Raw genomic sequence first — 21,970 nt, 5'->3', positions numbered from 1 at the left:
TCCAACAGGGTGTGTGCACAGTTGCACTGATGAGTACACACACATACACATATCCCTTCATAAAACTAATAGACATGCACTCATGGACGCACACGACCACAAACGCACACACTGATTTTCATATGTGCACACTGTAGACACACTCATCTGCATACACAGGATGTCTCACACCGAGGCTGAGATTCCAGTATCCATATTCCCTCTTTTATGCTTCCACTTGCTTTTTGCAGTTTGATCTTTTAATCCCATGAGCATTACAAATTTTCTCTCTTCTTCTGTTCCCACAGTGGGATAGATGATATGGTAGATGTTTTATTGTGATTGGATTGTGGAACAGTTATATAAAGGAAATAAACTTGTATAAAATTGCCAACTACACTGGGGAAGACACAACAAAATACTGATGGATATTTTTAAAATATTTTTAGCAACAAAGTCCACATTTAAAAGTAAGCAACTTTACAATTAGATCTTCAAAAGATCAGTTTTATTTTTCAAAAGATGTGGAACATTTGTGGACAAAAATACACAATTTTTGTGTGTTATTATAATTTTTATTAATATTATATATAATATATATAATATTCATTTATTGTTATATTTTCATTTTAATTTAACTTAAGTAACTTTTATATGGTTTTATGATTTTTTTGTTATATTTTATATTTCAATTCAGCTTTATTTAAAATCACATTTTATTAGATGTAGTAATTTTATTACGTCAACTTGAAATTGTAGCTATTCCAATTAGATGTTATGACATTACTTCTAATTTTACATAAAGTGTTTATAGCTTTAGCTTTAAGTTTGGTTTTATTTTAGATTTTGTTTTACTTTTAACAATAAGAAAACTGTTTATGAAACAAAGAGCTGCTGTTAAGTTACTGCTTCGGCAGAACAGGACATTTATTTGTACTGTAATAACAACTTCTCTGAAGCAGCTGGCACTCTACCAGAGAAATAATGTTTAAATTTAGTCAAGTTGTGCCAAGTATTGAAGACTAGCTGTTTGTTATTTAATAAGCTGGATACAAGTTTACTAATTGTTGAGTCAAAAAGACAATATGCTTTATGATGCTGCTTATCTTATTCACAGTGAATTGTGGGACATCCATAAAATCAAGATGTGCAATACCACCAGTAACATAATTTTTGTCATTAATAACCTCTTGCAAGAATATTAAAGTGTGCTTGAAAATGTAAACTTGCAAATATATCTGACACATCATGTTCACAGTATGGGTACCCATGGTTCTCAAACTCAAGGTATTTTGATACTTCATGACATTGTCATAAGTTTTTAATGGTCATGTGCAACCATGTGTGTCATAATCTTTGAAACAATTAAAGTATTTAGGTTCTCCAAGTCTCTTTTCTGAGCAAAGGCCATTCTGATGCACTTTCATACAAAAGCACAGAGAGAAAGCCCACCACTTGCCAGGAAAGGGCAATGAGGGGAAGGGGGTGAATGGGTTTGGATGGAATTGTTCTTGAGACAGAGTTTTTATACCCCCTCTTCTTTCCCAATGGGGTGGGCTGGGGGGCTGATGTGGCTCGTATTTCAGCGCTCGTGGGGGTCGGGGTGGGACTCACTTTTTGGGATATACTAAGATTCATAAATGCGCCAGTGGACATAAAACCGCGGAGCTCTGACTGACGCGGTGGGTTCTGTTTGTGCGTGCCTGGCGTCGGATCCCCCCAAATACATCCACCTCCACTTTCACACTCCCCGCGAGCACAGAGCTGCCGCTCCGCCGGTTCTTCGGCGACTTTGACCCCTGAGGACCTGCATGTCTGATCTTTAGACATGTTCAGATTAGTGGATTCACGGACTCTCCTGCTACTCGTAGCAACGCATTGCGTTTTGCTATCCCTTGTAAGATGTCAACAAGAAGATGACCGTAAGTTGGAGTTTTTCTCATTGAAATTTAAAGTATTCTGCTAAAAATTGTACGGTGTTGCCATAGTGACATCATGAGAGGAAAGTTTGGAGTGAAGTAGTTTGTTTTGCACGTTCACCTATGGACTGTGGGATTTCTTGACTCATTTCTTTAAAATATAAGACTGCGTGCTTGTCTTTTAGGTCTAAGTCTGCAGATATCCAAAGTTTGATTGTAGTCTACAATGCAAACAAGCGACGCGACGCGTTAAAACGCACACCGCTGTATCGCGCTCTATTGATTACAACTTTCTGGTTTTCGCTCGTCGTCTAGACAGACAGGATGACGAGCTCGCGCGACAGGTGAACGCGCGCAGACTCTTTTCAATTCAATTCAATTCAAGTTTATTTGTATAGCGCATTTATCGATCCAACTCTTTGCAAAGCAGTCACAAAAGACTCTCCTGTGTATTTCTAACGTTTTCTACCATTAACGTTTCTTAACAACGGTTCAGCAACCACAAACGTTAGAATACAAGTTAATCAGTGCGCAAGCTGGATAGGATCAGTATCATTACGATATAGTGACAAAACATAGATCTTCCTCTCATTATTTATCACTTTAATATACATGTAAAGTTTCTAAATAGTTGACTGGTGGCTAATTGTGCTATTGCAAGTTGTGCGACACCAAAACATCTCTGACAGAAAAAAAGCAAGCTTCCTAAGAATCACTGTATGAGCTACAAGATGCATTATTTCCTAGTTCGTTTAATGCTGGAAAAAGTTCCAAGATGACACATTTTGCTTTTAACTAACAATGCAATTTCACTTAAGTAGGCTGTTTAAAGTGTTCCTTTTCCAGAAATACCTGTAGAAAATATTGATGATCTTTAGATTTCTCAGAGGAACTTTTAAGTGAGTGTGGCGAACCAAGGAACCCAAAATGATGCCTGAAGTTTTCTAAATATGTGTAGCAATTTCAGCATTATAATGACTGATCTCCCAATATAGGCCATTAACACATCCACTAGTGTTAGTGCGAGCGCTGTTTCAGTCAAGATTAGGAGCAAAGGTTCCTACAAGGTTTCAAACGGTGCACTGTTGGTACACGTGAAAAGGGTTTGGAAAGCAAAAATATTTGGGGTTTAGTTCAGGGGATTTTAAATCGATTAGAAGGAGATTTGGGGAACTAGGTTTGGTGGGTGAATAGGGAGGGGGTCTTTGGAATGTTGTTTGAAACTCCAAAACATCAGTCTGGCAACCTCAAAGAAACACAAGCATCTTGGAAGAGATGTGTGATATTTGGTAAACTATGAAGCCATAGAAGAATAATGACCCACCCTGATGATGTTCTTGTGTCCTCATTAAATTTCTCACTCCTCAGTAAACAAGGAAATGTTAATTACGCAGAACGCTTGCTTAGGCCGGTCTATATTTGGATCAGAGAAAAGTGGATTTTCCGTATTTACAGTTCAGAGTTAAACATCCATAATTGCCGCATTCATGTACGCTAGGGCTGGAAGCTAAATCTAAATGACACTTTCATATGAATATATGATAAGCAAACACATCAAGGGGTTCTGTGTGTGTGAGGGCTGTCCTTTCCGACCCATGAGGGTGTGTTTGCCCTGGTGGTAAGGGAGACCATTAGATCCAGATGGAGCTTTCGAGAGGCGTGTGTTTGTATAAGGCACCAGGCTGTCAATGCAGCCCTGTCTGTGTTTGAGAAAGCCCCATTCATGGCTAGTTTTGTATATTTGGGGTTCAGTTACAAATACGCAGACTACAGGAGACCACATCTGACACCAGGGTGTCAGATATGCACAATGCAAATATTACTATATCCAGTGTTGTGGTGAATGTATAATCAAAATGTAACGGGCCACCAGGAAAATCCATATATATATCTATATATCTATAGATATATATCTATAGATATATATCTATATATCTATATCTATCTATCTATCTATCTATCTATCTATCTATCTATCTATCTATCTATATATATATATATATATATATATATATATATATATATATATATATATATATATAAAATATATATATGTGTGTGTGTGTGTGTATTCTAAAATATTTCTAAATGATTTGGAGACCTGTACAGCTTGCTTTTTCAGAAAGAGGTTGATTTTTCATGTCGCTCACCTGTCTCTTACCCCCCATGCACTCCTTTCTGCCGCCCCCTTCTGGTGGCTGTAGAGGAAGACTTTGGCAGCTGCATCCAAGATGGCGAGAAGTATGCAGACCGTGCAGTATGGAAGCCAGAAGCATGCCGTGTGTGTGTGTGCGATACAGGGGCAGTGCTATGTGACGAGGTCATCTGTGAGGACCTGAGAGACTGTACCAATCCCATCATTCCACCTGGAGAGTGCTGTCCCATCTGCCCAGTTGACACCGACGAACCTAACGGTCCGCTCTCTGCTTATACACCTCTTTGCTTATCATACCTGTCCTGCTAGCTGTCTGCTCTTAGTTCTGTAACTATGACAAGTGTCACATACCACTAGACTACTCTAGATGGTCATGTGATTGGGATTGTGTTCAGAACTCAAAGCAAACATTTAAAGGAAGGAAAGCAACACTTTAAGTTTTACGTTTGCATTATAGTGCAAATTATGTTTTTCAGTTAAAGAATGTTATGGCTAAAATGCGTCCACTTTTATTCTATTTCTTTTTTTTATTTATAGAAAGTGCACAATTTTGACACTAGTTTGCTGTGAAATCCATTATTTTTAGACTTGATATTTAGTCACTATTTAAATAAAAAATAATAAAGATTGTATAGTGGTCATAGGTTTTGAGCTAACTTATACATATGTCCCATAATGTTTTATTCTGAGGATGATTTGACTTTTTTAGTTAAAAGAATGAGTGTAGCATGTTATTATATTATATTATATTATATTATATTATATTATATTATATTATATTATATTATATTATATTATATTATATTATATTATATTATATTATATTATATTACACACTTTCTTTGAGAGACATACATAGTTCAAATAGGTAGATATTAAATTTTTAAGACAAAAAAAAATCTTTTGAAAGTGGACTCGCCTTGGCCATAGACTGCTTTAGTTTGAAAAAGCTGAAAAACAAGAGACTGAGTTGAATGGGAGGTCATTGCACAACCTTATTCAAACACCTAATTAACAAAAAATGTTGAAGTGTTCTTGCCATTCACTTCATGTTCAGTCAACCATGACAGCTGATATTGTTCATTTTCAAACTTTTGTGTGCTGCGGCTGCTGTTCAGATACACACAATAATAAGATGAACATAGCAATCAAAATATGCAGAAATGTTTTTTCTGAACATTTTAGTATATTGCTACTCACTGTAATCAGTTCATGGCACTGATACAGAATGAGTCTTCACTAAATATTTATATATATTTTTTTATTTAGTTCATCTAATTTTCTGAGCAGCATATAGCTTAATATTGCTTCTAATATAAAGCATAATGCACTATCATGTTTTAAACTGAGCATGAGCTTGCACCTTCATATTCTGCCTTTAACAATTTAACCAAAGCAGATTGGGAAGAGAATGATGCTGTTTTGGTACACAGCTTTGTGGGGTGCCGCTGAGTTGGTCTTTTCAGCTATGTAGTTTCAGCAGGGAATAGCAGTTCATTAGTTCTGACAGTAAGACCGAGTGTCTGACTAGTTTATCGTCCTCATTATAAGAAAGTATTAGCTGATTACTTCATTTATTTCCCTGACCCTTTGGTGACCTCTAGTTTTTTTTATGATGGGCCAGCAGAATGTATGGTTCAGATGTCATAACTCCAGAAAGACTGTTATTCTGCATCATTGATTGATTTTGTATGTTTGCTAATTGATAGAATACATGCAAAACTACTTTCTCCTGTGCCTAACTGTGAATCTTTATCTTCCCTTCATCCTGTGATGTGATTCAACAGGGTCACCTGGTGCAAAGGTGAGACCTTAACTTATTTATCATGTCTTTTTTAAGAAGTTGATACTATTCTTAAGGTTTAGATTGAATACTGAATATAATTAATTATATATATTGTATAGTAAGTCTTAAATATGTTCTTTCTTCCTCTACACAGGGACAGAAAGGAGAACCAGGAGATATTGCAGATGTAAGTCATTTCACCAGTAAACAGGTTTGGGTTTTAGATTGAATTGACCAAATTTAAAAAAAAAGTAGAGTTGGGAAATAATATTTCTTTGTTTGTTTCTGTAGGTTGTAGGACCAAGAGGACCTGCTGGACCAATGGTGAGATGAATCAGAAACACTTTGGTAGTTGGTTTCTGAATAATTTGCCACACATCATTGCATTTCTCCACTAGGGGGCTCTATAATACGTTTTTTGCGTTAAAAACGGTTGTCCCTTTCACATCAGAGACCAAAAAATAAAAAAATGTCTGACCCTTTTTATTATTTACATTTGTCTTTTTGTGATTTTAGGGACCTCCAGGAGAGCAGGGACCACGTGGCGAGTTAGGACCTAAGGGTGAGAAGGTAAGACATTTAGCCTTTTCAAACTTTTTTTTCTCAGACTTGTTAGGAAAAATGATGTCAGATCTTATTAGCAGTTATCCGGATACATTAAGGCGGCAGTGGACACACTCTGCAGGATGCTGTCATGTGAAAAGGCTTTAGTTAATCTCTTTCTTTTCCGCTCATATGCTCTGTTATTTTTCTCCCGCCCTTTAGGGAAATCCTGGCCCAAGAGGGAGAGATGGCGAGCCTGGTACACCTGGAAACCCAGGACCCCCTGGACCACCAGGACCTCATGGTCCCCCTGGACTTGGAGGAGTATGTTTCTCCTCTCCTTTCATCTACATCTACATCTAAATTTGTGTCTGAAACTCGCGGGGTTACTGAAAGTGTGTTTTTTTATATGTGTGCAGAACTTTGCTGCTCAGATGGCTGGAGGTTTTGATGAGAAGGCAGGAGGTGCTCAGATGGGTGTGATGCAGGGACCAATGGTGAGAAAAAACTGTGTTCATAGACATCTATATGTATATTAAATACCTTTTAAAATTGTGTGAAATACATTTTTCTTTTTTAAACTGCAACCCATTTTGAAGGAATCTCTCATCAAGTCAGTGCTTTACAGTAGTTCTGTAATTCAGAAACAGTTATATGAAAAGTTTGTAAGGTCTTACCCGTTGCAGAATGCTCTGGAATGACATTTCATTTCAAGCTGTAGTTTCATTTGTTTAATTTTAGTCCTTTATGACAGATATTGTACATAAGTGTTGTCCAAGCATTTTGTAACATAGCAAAAAAAGCAAAAAAACTACATGCATTAATTAATAAAATGCATAAAATGCTTTAGAATTGTACTTAAATATCTCTGAACACTCAGATCTCTGATTTAATCGAGTGCCAAAAAGTTTTCATGAAGTAAATGACTGAACTCTGCATCATACAGAATAATATCTCCAGAATGAAACGCTGTTGCCTGTTTTCTGATCTTTAGTGCCCCCTACTGACTGATTTTTTTCACAATCGCATTTTCAAATGCCCACCTGTTCTCGAAAAGTTACACTGATTCATGGATTCTAAGCTTGTAACATGAACATATACTTACAAAATATGGGGTTACTAAAAATGAATCACACACAATAAAACAAGTAATTCTTCTAATTAAACTTCAACTTTCTTTGAAATAATAGGAACTTGCTTTGATCTAGAAATAATAGGAGATTGCAACTGTTATGCTGTTTGTATTTGTCTGGGTCAAAGTTGCTATGCTGTATTTCAAATTCATCTTTTTTTCTACAGGGTCCAATGGGTCCCCGTGGTCCTCCTGGCCCCACTGGAGCACCTGTGAGTTAAAACACATTATTCTTAATCAAAAACATTTTATATTCCCAGTTAATTGATAAATACAATATAAGCTCACACTGTCATTTGTTTCCCTTCCAGGGCCCACAAGGTTTCCAAGGCAACCCTGGAGAGGCTGGTGAACCTGGCCCTGCTGTAAGTGTCCCAAACCTTGCCTACATGCACACACATTTTATAACCCACACAGATGACACATTAGATGCACATAGAGACAGCTTTATTAGGTCAGTTAAATCAATTTATAACACTTGTTTTACTATAGGGTCCTCTTGGACCCCGTGGCCCTCCTGGACCCCCTGGAAAACCCGGAAGTGATGTAAGTAGATTTTAACACTGGATTGATATTCAACCTTCTCCAAATGCTGAATGCTTGACAGATACTAACTACAATGTCTCTGCCTGCTCTTCTTCCAGGGTGAGGCTGGCAAACCTGGCAAGTCTGGTGAGCGTGGACCCACAGGGCCTCAGGTAAACAACATACACAAATAAAGACTACCATGCAACTGTTTCAGTCACTTGTTTGTATTCTGATAATGGTCATATAATCTAATATAATACATTTGGTACAAAGATGCAACATAATTACTAAATACGTTTCATATTTATATGATAGGGAGCCCGTGGATTCCCCGGAACCCCTGGCCTTCCTGGCATCAAGGGACACAGAGTGAGTTTCAGCTGAAATTATTCGTTTTTCTGTAGGTTTATTTTTGTAGATATGCATGCATGTAATCTTTGAATGTGTTTGTAGGGACACCCAGGTCTTGATGGAGCTAAAGGAGAGGCCGGTGCTGCAGGTGCTAAGGTACAGCCAAAACACCAAACTCCTACAGATAAACTGTCAAATTCATCATAATATGCTGTCTATAATCATATCTGGCAGCATATATAAAGAAATTGCAAACAAGTTTCACAAGGCATCAGAAATCTAACATACATTTATCCAATTAATTTAATTGTATGGCATTTTTGTTTTCAAAATCTGCTTTGGAACAATATATATTATTGAACTGAATTGAAATTAATTTCCACTGGTATTTTAAATTAGAAAGATTTTAAACTATAAATACTCCTATAAAACCACCAGGCCTCTGACAAACAGAATATATGATAATAATATGCAAATATCTGCTCATGTTTACCAAACTTTAACAGTAAAACTATGCAAAAGTCATCCTAGCAGACTGCCTATAGGTATTTTGACAAAAAAGCATACATTTCATAGGGCATCTTATTATAACAGACATTATTGTCTGCAAATCTGCTTTGGAAAAATGTATATGATTAAATAGTTTTATTTCTACAGACAAATGTATGCTAAATGTAAACTTTCAAAACTACAACTATCAGGTCTAATCAGTCTCCTCTCCCTTTTTTTTCAGGGTGAATCTGGTACTAATGGTGAGAGTGGTGCTCCTGGACCAATGGTCAGTACCTAGAGTCAGAAATGGCCTCATGATTCATTTAGCTGTTGTTTTTTGACACTCAAATCTAACACATCTAACACTCTCCATCCTGTTTTCCTCTATTTCTGTCTATCAGGGTCCACGTGGTCTGCCCGGTGAGAGAGGTCGTCCTGGACCTTCTGGTGCTGCTGTAAGTGAACACTCAACTGGCCAAATAAAAGATCACTGGATATGATTAAAATTGCAGCAGCAAGGGTGGCTTCAGACTGTAATGATCTACTTATATCTGTCCACAGGGTGCCCGCGGTAATGATGGTCTGCCTGGTCCTGCTGGTCCACCTGTAAGTGCATTTCCTCACTTCCCCAAGTGCAGGAAATCTGTGTAATCTTTAATTATGGTTCACAGTCTACTTTGATTTGTGCTTATGCTGTTGCTAACTAATGGTAAACCCATACGGGATGCCTAGAGATATCAAGGTGGACGATTGTCGATATAATGCAGATATATGTATATTTTGAAAGTCCCCTTAAAAATATTCAAAAAATATTTTGATAATTTGCATCATCCATTTACAGACCACAGAATAACATTTTAGGAAAGAAATAAAGTGCATGAGGAAGTAAGCAAGCCTCTTTGATCATTTGTTAATGTTTCTATCATCAGGGACCTGTTGGTCCTGCTGGTGCTCCAGGTTTCCCAGGATCCCCTGGTGCTAAGGTAAAATACCGGTCATCTACAGCACTTTACTGTAAATTCTTAACATATTCTCAATTTTAAGCATTTTTGATTTGCACATATTAACATGATCCTTGGTAATGAGATGTGATGTTTACTTCTCCAGGGTGAAGCTGGTCCCACTGGAGCTCGTGGACCTGAGGGTGCCCAAGGACAACGTGGAGAGGCCGGTACACCTGGATCACCTGGACCCGCCGGAGCATCTGTGAGTAAACTTACAGATATTATGACAAGCAAAATATAATTTGATTTTCTTTATAGGTATAAACAACACATACAGCATTTTGAAATTAAATGTTCACATTCTGCAGGGTAACCCTGGTACTGATGGTATTCCTGGTGCCAAAGGATCTGCTGTGAGTATATCCATATCATTTATTGTTCTCTTTCACTCATTTCTCTGTATATTTTAAAATAATTTTTTGTCTGGTCACATAGTTGCAGTGAATCTATTGTAAACATTTCTCTCTTTTATAGGGTGCTTCTGGCATCGCTGGTGCCCCTGGTTTCCCAGGACCCCGTGGCCCACCTGGACCTCAGGGAGCTACTGGACCTCTTGGGCCTAAAGGACAATCTGTACGTGATCACATCCTGAACTATTTAAAAAGCTTTCAGTGTCTCCCAGACATGGAGTAATAATTTCATATTGATGAATTGCGCAGGTTACTGATTACTCTGCTGTCTGAGGTTCACCAATGCACTAATTGAAAACTCTCGTGTTTATACAGGGAGACCCTGGTATCCCAGGATTTAAGGGCGAGGCAGGACCCAAGGGAGAGCGTGTAAGTAACCAACATTATACTTACCATAAGTCATCTGTTCTATTGTATAAATCACAATCATTTGAAATGTTATAGAAAACTAGTCAGTCATATTTCTTCCTTATTACACAGGGTGTTACAGGACCTCAGGGTGCACCTGGGCCATCTGGAGAGGAAGGCAAGAGAGGACCAAGAGGAGAGCCTGGTTCTGCCGGGCCTCTCGGACCTCCTGGAGAAAGAGTGTGTACATTATCTTACTTATTTTACTTAATCACTGAATGATAAAGAACCACATTAATAAGCTCATATGTGTTGTTCTTTGCTAGGGAGCTCCGGGTAACCGTGGATTCCCTGGTCAGGATGGTCTAGCAGGAGCTAAGGTTGGTGATTTGGACTCACAGCTGATTACTCATCTAATCAACCACTGCATTTACTCTGTACTCAGATGTTCTGTACTATGATAGGGCGCACCTGGTGATCGTGGTGTTCCTGGTTTGACCGGCCCGAAAGGAGGAACTGGAGATCCTGGTCGCACAGGCGAGCCTGGTCTTCCTGGAGCCAGAGTGAGTGATTGTGGTATTTCAGGGATTTACCTGAAAATTGATAATTCAGGGCAATTTATTTAGATTTTATTTTAGCATATTTCACCAATCATCTGTTTCCTTTTCTAACAGGGTCTCACTGGGCGCCCTGGTGATGCTGGACCTCAAGGAAAAGTTGGACCATCTGTGAGTATTTTAACATTTTAAGCTCTTTTATTTTTGTTTTAACAGTAAAGAGTTACAGCCTGCAAAAAGATTTTTCAGATAATTGTATAAAAAATAAATGAGCATAGAATAAGCAAAGAATGCTTTCTGAAGGACCATGTGACATTGAAAAGTGGGGTAATGATGCTGAAAATTCAGTTTTACCATCACAGGAATAAGTTAAATTGTAACATAGAAAATAGTTATTTGTAACAGTAATTCACAATAAATCTGCTGTTACTGTATTTTTTATTAAATAATGCAGCCATGGTGAGCATAAGAGATTTCTTTCAAAAAGATAAAAAAATCCTACCAACCCTAAAATTTTGAACAGTATGTGTTGTACCCAAAAAGAGACTCAGCATCTACTGGGTACAAACCATTTTGAGATAATAAATGCTGCATCTCACCACATGACTTTTTCATTATAGGGTGCCCCTGGTGAAGATGGACGCCCTGGTCCTCCTGGGCCTCTGGGAGCTCGTGGTCAGCCTGGAGTGATGGGATTCCCTGGACCTAAGGGAGCCAATGTGAGATCATTAGAGTATTTAGGCATTTCAACTATTAATGTTCATATTTATGTCCACAAAATTAGCTGGGAAGTGTGTTTGTTGTACCTCATCAGACTGTATCTCTATCTCAAAGGGTGAACCTGGAAAACCTGGAGAGAAAGGACTTGTTGGGCCCACTGGTCTTAGAGTAAGTCATGTCCAGATTATTTGTACGTCAGCAAGCATCAGATCTAACCAGAGTAAACATAGCAACCATAAATCAACACATTGGAAACAAACCACAACGTCTAACAGAGTTTTTGTAGACAAGCACCAAGAAAATAAAAAATAAAAATTTATTCTTTCTCTAATTATTTTTTTCTCCTGTTAGGGTTTGCCTGGTAAAGATGGAGAGACTGGAGCTTCTGGTCCACCTGGCCCTGCTGTGAGTATTGCATCACATTACTCACAATGGCTTATGACCTCAATTATTTCAGTCAGTCAATAAATGACCATGGTCTGAAACACTTTCTTGAAGACTAAATCATGATTTCACTGTGCTTTTAGGGTCCAGCTGGTGAGAGAGGAGAGCAGGGTCAGCCTGGTCCACCTGGCTTCCAGGTACATTCAAATGAATATTCTACTATGTTATTCAATTGTGAAAGAGAAAACTGCACTCTTTTTAAATTACCAAAACCGAACAAGGAATCAGGACTCAAAGAGTAATTATTTATTTAGTTCGGTTTCATGGGATCAGGGTTTTCTGAGAATTACTGTACTCTGTTTCTGCACAGGGTCTTCCGGGACCTACTGGAGCTTCTGGAGAGCCTGGTAAACCTGGTGACCAGGTGAGGATCACTTAAGATATTTGTTTTAATTCTCCATTTGTGCCTTTGAGATTTAATTAGTGACTTTAAGTATCCCAATTATGCTTAATTTCTCTTCTTTCTCTCTGTAGGGTGTTCCTGGAGAGGGTGGTGCTGCTGGTCCCACTGGACCAAGAGTGAGTCTCTATCTTTAATTAAGAAGACTCCTCATTATTACTGGAAATCAGCAGTAATGTGTCATTATACAAAAGTGTAAGTCTTGCCTGTGCTTCTCTTAGGGTGAACGTGGTTTCCCTGGTGAGAGAGGAGGCGCTGGCCCTCAGGGTATCCAGGGACCAAGAGGACTTCCAGGAACTCCTGGTACTGATGGACCTAAGGTGAGATCACATCTGACTGACATTGTGCTCTACTGGTCCATCTCGAATCTCTCCATTCTTCATTCTTAAGCTTCTTAAATAGTGAAATGAATGAAAACCTTATTGTTAAAAAGTTTGTGATTGGTACGTTTTTAAAATGTTTTTGAATTGCATTGAATTGCATGAACAGCAGTATAGTGAGATATTATAATGTATTTTGATTTTGACACAATCAGAAATAATTCTAATATGCTGATTTGGTGTTCATTTCTTATTATTATTGATGTTGAACACTTGTGCTGCTTAATATTTTATGTGGCAACTATGATACCTTTTTAAAGATTCTTTTATGAATAGAAAGTTCCGCATTTATGTGAAATAGATATTTTGTAACGATATAAAAGGCTTTACTGTCACTTTTGATCAATTTAATGCATCCTGCAATGAACGAAAGTATTACTGACTTTAAATTCGCCCCCCCCATCTCTGCTTGATTTCCAACAGGGTGCAATTGGACCAGCTGGTGCTGCTGGAGCTCAGGGCCCTCCTGGTCTGCAGGGCATGCCTGGTGAGAGAGGAGTTGTTGGAATCCCTGGATCTAAAGGTGACAGAGTAAGTGTCTTTAAAAACGGTACTCAGAGTTTACATAATCCTAAATTCATGGTATTAATCTACAGAATGACTGAGTGACTTACTGACTGCCTCATTTTATTAGGGTGACAGTGGAGAGAAAGGACCTGAAGGTGCTCCTGGCAAAGATGGTGCAAGAGTAAGTGCTAAAAAGACAGCAGATGTATGCAAATTGATTGCTTTTTCTTGCTTCTCTTAAGTAATGATGTTTCTGACTTTTTTTTCCACAGGGTTTAACTGGTCCAATTGGTCCACCTGGTCCTTCTGGTCCCAATGGCGCTAAGGTGAATGTCTCATCCAGTTGTGCATGCTCAAATGATTTGAGGAGATTGTTTAATTCTCTTGTTCAATTACTCTTTTTCTTTTCTCACAGGGTGAAACTGGTCCCATTGGTCCAATTGGTGCTCCTGGTGCTCGTGGTGCCCCTGTAAGCAAAACATTCATTTGTTTATTACAACTAGACAGCAAACAGAAAAAAAGAATGGAGTTGGTGGTTTTGTCATAAGTTTTAAAGGTTATCTTTAGACTTCTTCTTATTTATTATTCTTCCATCATCCTGTTAGGGCGATCGCGGTGAGATTGGTGCACCCGGACCTGCTGGCTTTGCTGGACCTCCTGTAAGTAGAAACAGTTACGAAAAGCCTCCATTTTACTGCAATGATAACATTATAAAAGATCTTTGCTGACTCAAAAATAAAAATGTCTTTCGATAATATTGTGAATGTGAAGGGGTATTCTACAATACAAATATGGGCACTAACACCATTATACATTAGGGATTCATTTTTCAAATGGAATATTTTTGTAAGTGAAATATCTCTGGATTTTGGCATTTTAAAGAGTGTCAATAAAATAATTAGCAAAACATAGTGTCAATTAAATCATTTAAATCATCTAATCATTTTCACATATATTTGAAACCTAGTAGATATGATACATAACTCAGTGCTCTATTTAGACTTACATTTTTTTTTTTACAATTCTCTGTTGCTTCAATGTAAAAAGGATGTTGTGAGATAATAGTTTAGGGAGTGTCTTTAGTATTAAACTTGAAATTATGGTGACGCATTTAGCCATAAGTAACCTCTGATTACAACTTTTCGTCATTGTCACTCTTTAGGGTGCTGATGGCCAGCCTGGAATTAAAGGAGAGCAGGGCGAGTCAGGACAGAAAGGTGAAGCTGGATCTCATGGACCCCAAGGACCATCAGGAGCACCCGGCCCAGTGGTAAGATTTTCTGCCTCACTTCCTATTGATATTTAATGCATTTTGTGAATTTCAGTTTTACACTGCCGCACTGCCGTTTAAGCCGCATGCATCAACTTTGTCCTGTATCTGCATGGGTTCAATGATTATATTTGGCTCATCTGTGTTCACTGCTTGATTTCAGGGTCCAACTGGTGTTACAGGACCTAAGGGAGCACGTGGAGCCCAAGGAGCCCCTGTGAGTTACTTAATTATTTAATTAGTCATAAGTAATCATTTTCTATAAATTTTTTTGTATTTACCAGTTACTATGACAGAAATGATATTTTACCGTTATTGTTTCTTAATAATAATATATTTCCCATTTGTAGGGTGCCACTGGTTTCCCAGGAGCTGCAGGAAGAGTTGGATCACCTGGCCCCAATGTAAGCCCCTCAATATCACAGACACATCTCTGCAGTTCCTCCATATTTTACTCAAACTGCTTGACTGTATTATCATAAACTTATCCTAATCTGAAACTTTTTTATTATTATTATTCTTTCCCAGGGTAACCCTGGTCCTCCTGGCCCTCCAGGTGCCTCTGGTAAAGATGGTCCTAAGGGAGTTCGTGGTGATGCCGGTCCCCCAGGCAGAGCAGGAGATGCTGGACTGCGTGGACCTCCTGGTGCTCCTGGAGAGAAGGGAGAGCCTGGAGAGGATGGCCCTCCTGTAAGGCTCAGATTCATTGATAAATAATTACTTTAGCACTGAAGGGGCATGTGTATTCTGTACAGGTTTATTGTTTCTTTATTGTATTCTTAACATTTCTTCTCTCAATATTTTCTGTGTAGGGTGCTGATGGTCCCTCCGGCCCTGCTGGTCTTGCTGGTCAGCGTGGTATTGTTGGTTTGCCTGGTCAGCGTGGTGAAAGAGGCTTCCCAGGACTTCCAGGACCCTCTGTAAGCAAACAAACCCCACAGCAACATCATTTCTATATGAAAACATCTCATGTCTTCATTCAAACACTGTTTAAATTCACGTTAAAATATAGCATCGATTTTTGTGTTTTATTTATCTGATGAAGAAAGTGATCAATATCAAAACATTTTTTATATCACGTATATCTAAATATTTTTTCTTAAAATTAATTTTATATTATTACACAAGGATATCTTTTGCTCAGAAAATCTGATACTGATGGAGTGCCCCTGATCTGACACTAACTTTCTGCCGAAAATGATTTGTACCACAGGGTGAGCCTGGCAAACAGGGAGCTCCTGGCTCTTCTGGTGACCGTGGACCCCCTGGCCCTGTTGGACCTCCTGGATTGACTGGACCTGCTGGAGAGACTGGACGTGAGGTAAAGATCACATACATGCATAACATGTAAAAAAAAAGTATGAGACAAAACTAGACTGCAATTATCTAACTCACAAAGATACATATCTGAAGTCAGTGAACACTTTTTCTTCATTTCTTTCAACATTTTCTACCTATATGTATTGTACAACCATATCGAGTCCAGATCTCACTTGTCCATTTTGTTTGTCTTCAGGGTAATCCTGGATCTGATGGTCCACCTGGTAGAGATGGTGCTGCTGGTGTGAAGGTAAGGAAGTAACTAACTCATATAATATCCTTTTGTTGACTTCTGGTCTTTGTAAATAAAAAATAAAAAAAACAGTCTAGCTTAACCAGACGATCTTAATTCCATACAAGTAAACAATATATAACAATTTGTCACATACACTTGAGCTCCCAAAATCTGAGTCCTCTAGTGAAATTACTTTTGAATAACTATTTTGAAATTACTTCTGTTTTAATTATTTAGTATTATCAACATTATTTGACAAAAAAAATCATGAATTTCCGAATGACTTACATAATTAGGTTATGTAAAATATTTCTTATTTGTTTGACGTAATTTATCTGTTTAGAATTTTGGGCTTAAATGTGGGTTAGTCCATGCACAGATGAATTTCCAACCAGCTGTTATACAGAATGTGTTTCACTTGTTCTTTTCTAGGGTGAGCGTGGTAACACTGGCCCAATCGGTGCTCCTGGAGCTCCTGGTGCACCTGGTGCTCCTGGTTCCGTTGGTCCAATTGGCAAACAGGGAGACAGAGGAGAGAATGTAAGTTCATCAACTTCAGAAATCTCATTTTCAACAGTATAAATATGATATCTTCTGCATACTAAAATGCATGACTTCAGTGTACTACATCTACAAATATGAATTATGTACCATATTCTTTCCTTTCTAAAGGGCCCACAAGGACCTGCTGGACCCCCTGGACCCGCTGGAGCTAGAGGAATGGTGGTAAGTACATTTTATAAAGTTTGTGGAACGAAACAGAACACTGAAAACACACATCAGGCTTTAAAACTCTTTACTTTACTTAATAGCTGCTCACAGGTTGATGGAATTTTCCATTTCTCTATATCAGGGACCCCAAGGACCTCGTGGTGATAAGGGTGAGGCAGGAGAAGCTGGAGAAAGAGGTCAGAAGGGACACAGAGGATTCACCGGTCTGCAGGGTCTTCCTGGACCTCCTGTGAGTCTCTTTTACAAGTCTTAGTTTTTATAAACAATTACTGTACTGTAAAGATATTAGATATGCTTACATTTCTGTTGTGTCTCCTCAAAAAAAGGGTGCTCCTGGAGACCAGGGTGCTGCTGGACCTGCTGGACCAAGTGGCGCTAAGGTGAGTGTGGTTCTAGTTAAATTTAGACAACATACAATTTAGAAACTTCCTTTAATGCCGAGATGGATTTCTAATAATCTGTTGAACTCATATTACTTGCAATAGGGACCTTCAGGACCTGTTGGACCAGCTGGTAAGGATGGTTCTAATGGTCAGCCTGGACCTATTGGACCACCTGGACCTCGTGGACGCTCTGGAGAGTCTGGCCCAAGTGTGAGTGCACATTAAACCTGACATATTCACTGACATCAGGTCTATGGACATGAAAAGAACATTTCTGATTAATTTTGTCTTCCAATCTACTCTCATTAGGGTCCACCTGGTAATCCTGGACCCCCTGGCCCTCCTGGTCCTCCTGGCCCTGGCATTGACATGTCTGCCTTCGCTGGGTTGGCACAGACCGAGAAGGGACCTGATCCTCTGCGTTACATGCGTGCTGATGAGGCCTCCAGCTCTCTTAGACAACATGATGTGGAGGTGGATGCCACACTGAAATCAATCAACAGCCAGATCGAGGACATCCGCAGCCCAGATGGCTCCCGCAAGAACCCTGCACGCTCCTGCCGAGACCTGAAACTCTGCCACCCTGAATGGAAGAGCGGTGAGAGATTCAGAGACAATCGAACATTAGAAACTCATCATTCAAGTACACTTGTGTATGATACTCTCTATTACTCCCTTAAACATGTTTGGTCTCTATCCACAGGTGACTACTGGGTGGATCCTAACCTTGGTAGCGCTGCTGATGCCATCAAAGTTTTCTGCAACATGGAGACCGGAGAGACCTGTGTGAAGCCCAGCACTCCCAAAATCCCACGCAAAAACTGGTGGAGCAGCAAGAGCAAGGCGCAGAAGCACGTGTGGTTTGGAGAGAGCATGAACGGTGGATTCCACGTGAGTATAATCTTACATTTTGGGGATTTGCTCTTTAAATTTCAGTAAAATTACCATAAGCACAACAAACCTCAAAGCAAATCATAAAAACATTTTGAAAAGTTGACAGTACCATAAAAGGTCCATCTGGAAGGGATTACGAACAGCTGTTTTATTCCCAGCCAGAATGGCTATAAATTCCCACAGCTGGTTTAGGGAGCTGTTCATGGTTCTGAATTTCTATTGGGCCATGGTGCTGAAAATATTTGTAATGTCCAATCGTAAACCAGAAGAGGACAAGGAGCTGTGCTGAAAAATTCTCTCCTTCCCCTTGTGTCACTGTCTTGTCTTACATTTAATCAGCTCTGTTGTCTTTCAATAATATTAATGACCCAATTTTAAGGATATTAAAAGACATTTTCTCTTTCTTTAACAGTTCAGCTATGCTGATAGCAGCCAGACTCCTAGTACTACCACCATCCAGCTGAACTTCCTGAGACTGCTGTCTACTGAGGCCACTCAGACCATCACCTACCACTGCAAGAACAGCATTGCTTACATGGACCAAGCCACAGGCAACCTGAAGAAGGCCGTTCTGCTGCAGGGCTCCAATGATGCGGAGATCAGAGCAGAGGGCAACAGCCGCTTTACATATGGAGTACTTGAGGATGGCTGCAAGGTGAGTCACGCGATAAAATATAATTTTCGAACATACTTGCTATAGTTATAAAATTAATGAACTGAAAATGAATTGAAAATAGTTCCATTTTTTTTTTTTTTTCATTTTACTCAAATACATTACATTTATATACATTACCATTCAAAAGTTTGGGGTCAATCCTTTTTTTTTTTTTTTTTTTATAAATATTTTAATTCAGCAAAGATACATCAAAATGATCAAAAGTGAAAGTAAATGCGTTCATAATTTTATAAAACATTTCTTTTAATTTTAAATAATTGCTGTTCTTTTGAAATTATTATTTATCAATAAGTCAATAATAAAAAATTATTATTAAAAATAGTATGGTTTCTAATATGTTAACTAAAGTCAACTTTGATAATAAGATAATGTTTCTTGAGCACCAAAATCTGCATATTAGAATGATTTCCGAAGGATCATGTGACACTTAAGTCTGAATTAATGACTGCTGAAAATTCAGCTTTGCTATAAATTACATTTGGAATAATATTTCCCAATATTTTACTGTGTTTTTATTTAATAACTGCAGCCCTGATGAGCATTAAGAGACTTCTTTTAAAAACATAACAAATCTTATGACCCCAAATAAACGTATAAAATATTTAATATATATATGCAGAAGAATATATATATATAATTTTTATATACATATCCACTTACATGGCTTTTTCGCTGTCTTACAGAAGCACACAGGTCAGTGGGGCAAGACTGTGATTGAGTACAAAACTCAGAAGACATCCAGGCTGCCCATTGTGGACATTGCTCCCATAGACGTCGGAGGAGCAGATCAGGAGTTTGGAGTGGACGTTGGTGCAGTCTGCTTCTTGTAAAAAAAATAAAACATATGTGGATTATGATATAAGACATGGAAAAATACCAATGATGAGCAATAACTGTGAGGATGCAATACACTCTCCAAGTAAACGAAATATGGAAGAAAAGAAAAGAAATCTGGAAATTGACGAAAGTTTTTTTTTTCTCTAAAACACAAAAAGTTGTGCTTGTCCACGTTTAGTGTGCAGGAAAACCAGCGCTAAATGGGATTGCCCCAAATAGTCTCTCCCTCTGAAATCCAGCCATGTTTCCCACAAGCCCTCAGTACAGCGCCTCCTCCTGTCGGGAGCCAAGAGGGGGCAGAACGAGCGAGTGCAATCAAAAGATTCAGAGATTCAAAGAAAGACAGAAACATGGCTTGATGTCATCACATCCTGCAAGGGTTGGAGATTGGTGATGCTGTATAGCGTCATGGCTGAATACCACAGTAGTCCCTCCCACTGAAGAACTGGCCATGTCCAGTCCCACTTCACCCTTCACTCTGCCTCTTGACTGTGACTCAGAAGAAAGCATCACATTATGCAAGATTTTGTGAAATGTTAAACCTGAGGAGGGAATAAGTTCATATTTTCTGTGTATAATAACAAAAAATCTTGATTCAGTCTGTACTGAAGCAGCCAGATCTATATATTTTCACAATTATATGTGTTTGTGTGTGTGAGGTTGTGCCTATACACACCAACAATATTTTGGGGAAAGTGCAGTTCCATTTCTTTCTTTTTTTTGTGTGTAAATCTTTTTTTTTTTTTTTTTCACCATGACTGCCCAAACTAGGAAGTTTTGGTCCCTCAACATAACAGCAGAAAAAGAAAAAAATCTAATAAATTTGGAAACCATTTCTATTTTTTGTTTATTTGCATGGTCTTAATTTTTCAAGAAAAGCTACCTCACGCAGGAAAAAGTAAAAATCTGGATCTGAACGAAAGCAGCTTGGGGTTCGAGAAGCATCAGGAAGTCCCTCCTGCATGGCTCGATCCATCTTCAGAAGGTGCTATTAGTATTGATCTATCAGTCAGTATTTCCCACAATTCCCAGACCATCCCACTCCCTAACTAGCCTCATTCAACACACACAGCCTGCTCAGAGTATGCAGAACTATGCAGGATGATCAAAAGACAGAGAGATTCTTTTGGCAATGCCGAAATTTGGCTCCCAAAGAATCGCCGTATCGCTGAACAGGATGTGTGTGTGTGTGAGGGTGTGTATATTTTTGTTATAATTAATATTATTATGATCTTGTTTTTTTTTTTTTTTTTTCTTATTTTGGTTCTGGTTTTGTTATGATTTTAATTAATGTAAATTGAAAATAAAGGAAAAAACGAGGAATTATGAAGTCAAATTTTAATTGTGTTTTTAATCATCATGAGAACATGATAAATGTCTGGATTTGGCATAGGTGGATGAAAGTACACTAGTACACTGCTTGTGTGTATGTGTGTGTGTGTGTACTGTATGATTGTGAATTTTCTATATATATATAAATAAGTAAAAAAGGTAGGCCTAAAGGTTATAAGATAAAAAGGCTTGGCCTTCAAATAACTTTCTTAAAATAAAACAGATCAAAAAGAGCTCCAACCAAGATAACTACAGACATTTGGACCATTAAGGCTTAAAAAAATATTGTAAGGTATAAACATGTACATATATATAAACACTGAACAGTTAATTGGCAGGATAACTGTTTTAGGTTTGACTTTAGACCCAGTTTATGCTTTGGTCTGTTTTCCAAAAAGCTAAATGATTGGCAGATTAGAGGAATAGCCATAAACTGTGACTTCAGACTCCTTGTGTGGCCATTCACAACACATACATATATATGTATTTTGAAGATGCAGTTGTCTAACAATCAGCACGTAAATCAGTAGAACTTATCACATTTCAAGCAACATTCTCACTGAAATCATTATCATAATCACTGTGAATCTTAAAAACAGCTTTAAAGTCTAAATAGCATGTAAGAGATCAAATTAA

The 21,970-nt window shown here is 38.3% G+C and overlaps 1 protein-coding gene across 2 annotated transcripts; it reads left to right on the top strand.

The window, feature by feature from the left end:
• The first annotated feature begins 1,618 nt into the window (after positions 1 to 1,618).
• Positions 1,619 to 20,837, top strand: LOC113107218 (collagen alpha-1(II) chain). Of its 2 annotated transcripts, XM_026269570.1 has the most exons (54): positions 1,619 to 1,901; positions 4,103 to 4,312; positions 5,841 to 5,857; positions 5,994 to 6,026; positions 6,131 to 6,163; positions 6,356 to 6,409; positions 6,605 to 6,706; positions 6,802 to 6,879; positions 7,682 to 7,726; positions 7,826 to 7,879; positions 8,007 to 8,060; positions 8,159 to 8,212; positions 8,358 to 8,411; positions 8,496 to 8,549; positions 9,127 to 9,171; positions 9,287 to 9,340; positions 9,447 to 9,491; positions 9,815 to 9,868; positions 9,993 to 10,091; positions 10,198 to 10,242; positions 10,364 to 10,462; positions 10,615 to 10,668; positions 10,780 to 10,887; positions 10,974 to 11,027; positions 11,112 to 11,210; positions 11,322 to 11,375; positions 11,825 to 11,923; positions 12,039 to 12,092; positions 12,276 to 12,329; positions 12,452 to 12,505; positions 12,679 to 12,732; positions 12,843 to 12,887; positions 12,990 to 13,088; positions 13,572 to 13,679; positions 13,783 to 13,836; positions 13,928 to 13,981; positions 14,071 to 14,124; positions 14,261 to 14,314; positions 14,818 to 14,925; positions 15,089 to 15,142; positions 15,276 to 15,329; positions 15,454 to 15,615; positions 15,738 to 15,845; positions 16,139 to 16,246; positions 16,442 to 16,495; positions 16,913 to 17,020; positions 17,153 to 17,206; positions 17,334 to 17,441; positions 17,539 to 17,592; positions 17,698 to 17,805; positions 17,905 to 18,193; positions 18,299 to 18,486; positions 18,902 to 19,144; positions 19,849 to 20,837. In XM_026269570.1, the coding sequence occupies exons 1-54, from the start codon at positions 1,808 to 1,810 to the stop codon at positions 19,993 to 19,995; spliced, it is 4,476 nt and encodes a 1,491-aa protein (XP_026125355.1). In that variant the 5' UTR covers positions 1,619 to 1,807; the 3' UTR covers positions 19,996 to 20,837. The 2 variants fall into 2 exon arrangements, with proteins under 2 accessions (XP_026125355.1, XP_026125357.1); XM_026269572.1 differs by lacking the exon at positions 4,103 to 4,312.
• The last annotated feature ends 1,133 nt before the right edge of the window (positions 20,838 to 21,970 follow it).

Source organism: Carassius auratus, chromosome 8 (assembly GCF_003368295.1).
Source record: "Carassius auratus strain Wakin chromosome 8, ASM336829v1, whole genome shotgun sequence".
Lineage (NCBI taxonomy): Eukaryota > Metazoa > Chordata > Actinopteri > Cypriniformes > Cyprinidae > Carassius > Carassius auratus.
This window is presented reverse-complemented; position numbering and strand designations above follow the sequence as displayed.

Coding starts and splice junctions, on each gene's coding strand:
- LOC113107218 (XM_026269570.1), top strand. CDS start 1,808: ATGTTCAGATTAGTGGATTCACGGACTCTCCTGCTACTCGTAGCAACG. Junction 8,061..8,158: donor CTGGAAAACCCGGAAGTGAT/GTAAGTAGATTT, acceptor CTCTTCTTCCAG/GGTGAGGCTGGCAAACCTGG. Junction 15,616..15,737: donor CTGGAGAGGATGGCCCTCCT/GTAAGGCTCAGA, acceptor TTTTCTGTGTAG/GGTGCTGATGGTCCCTCCGG.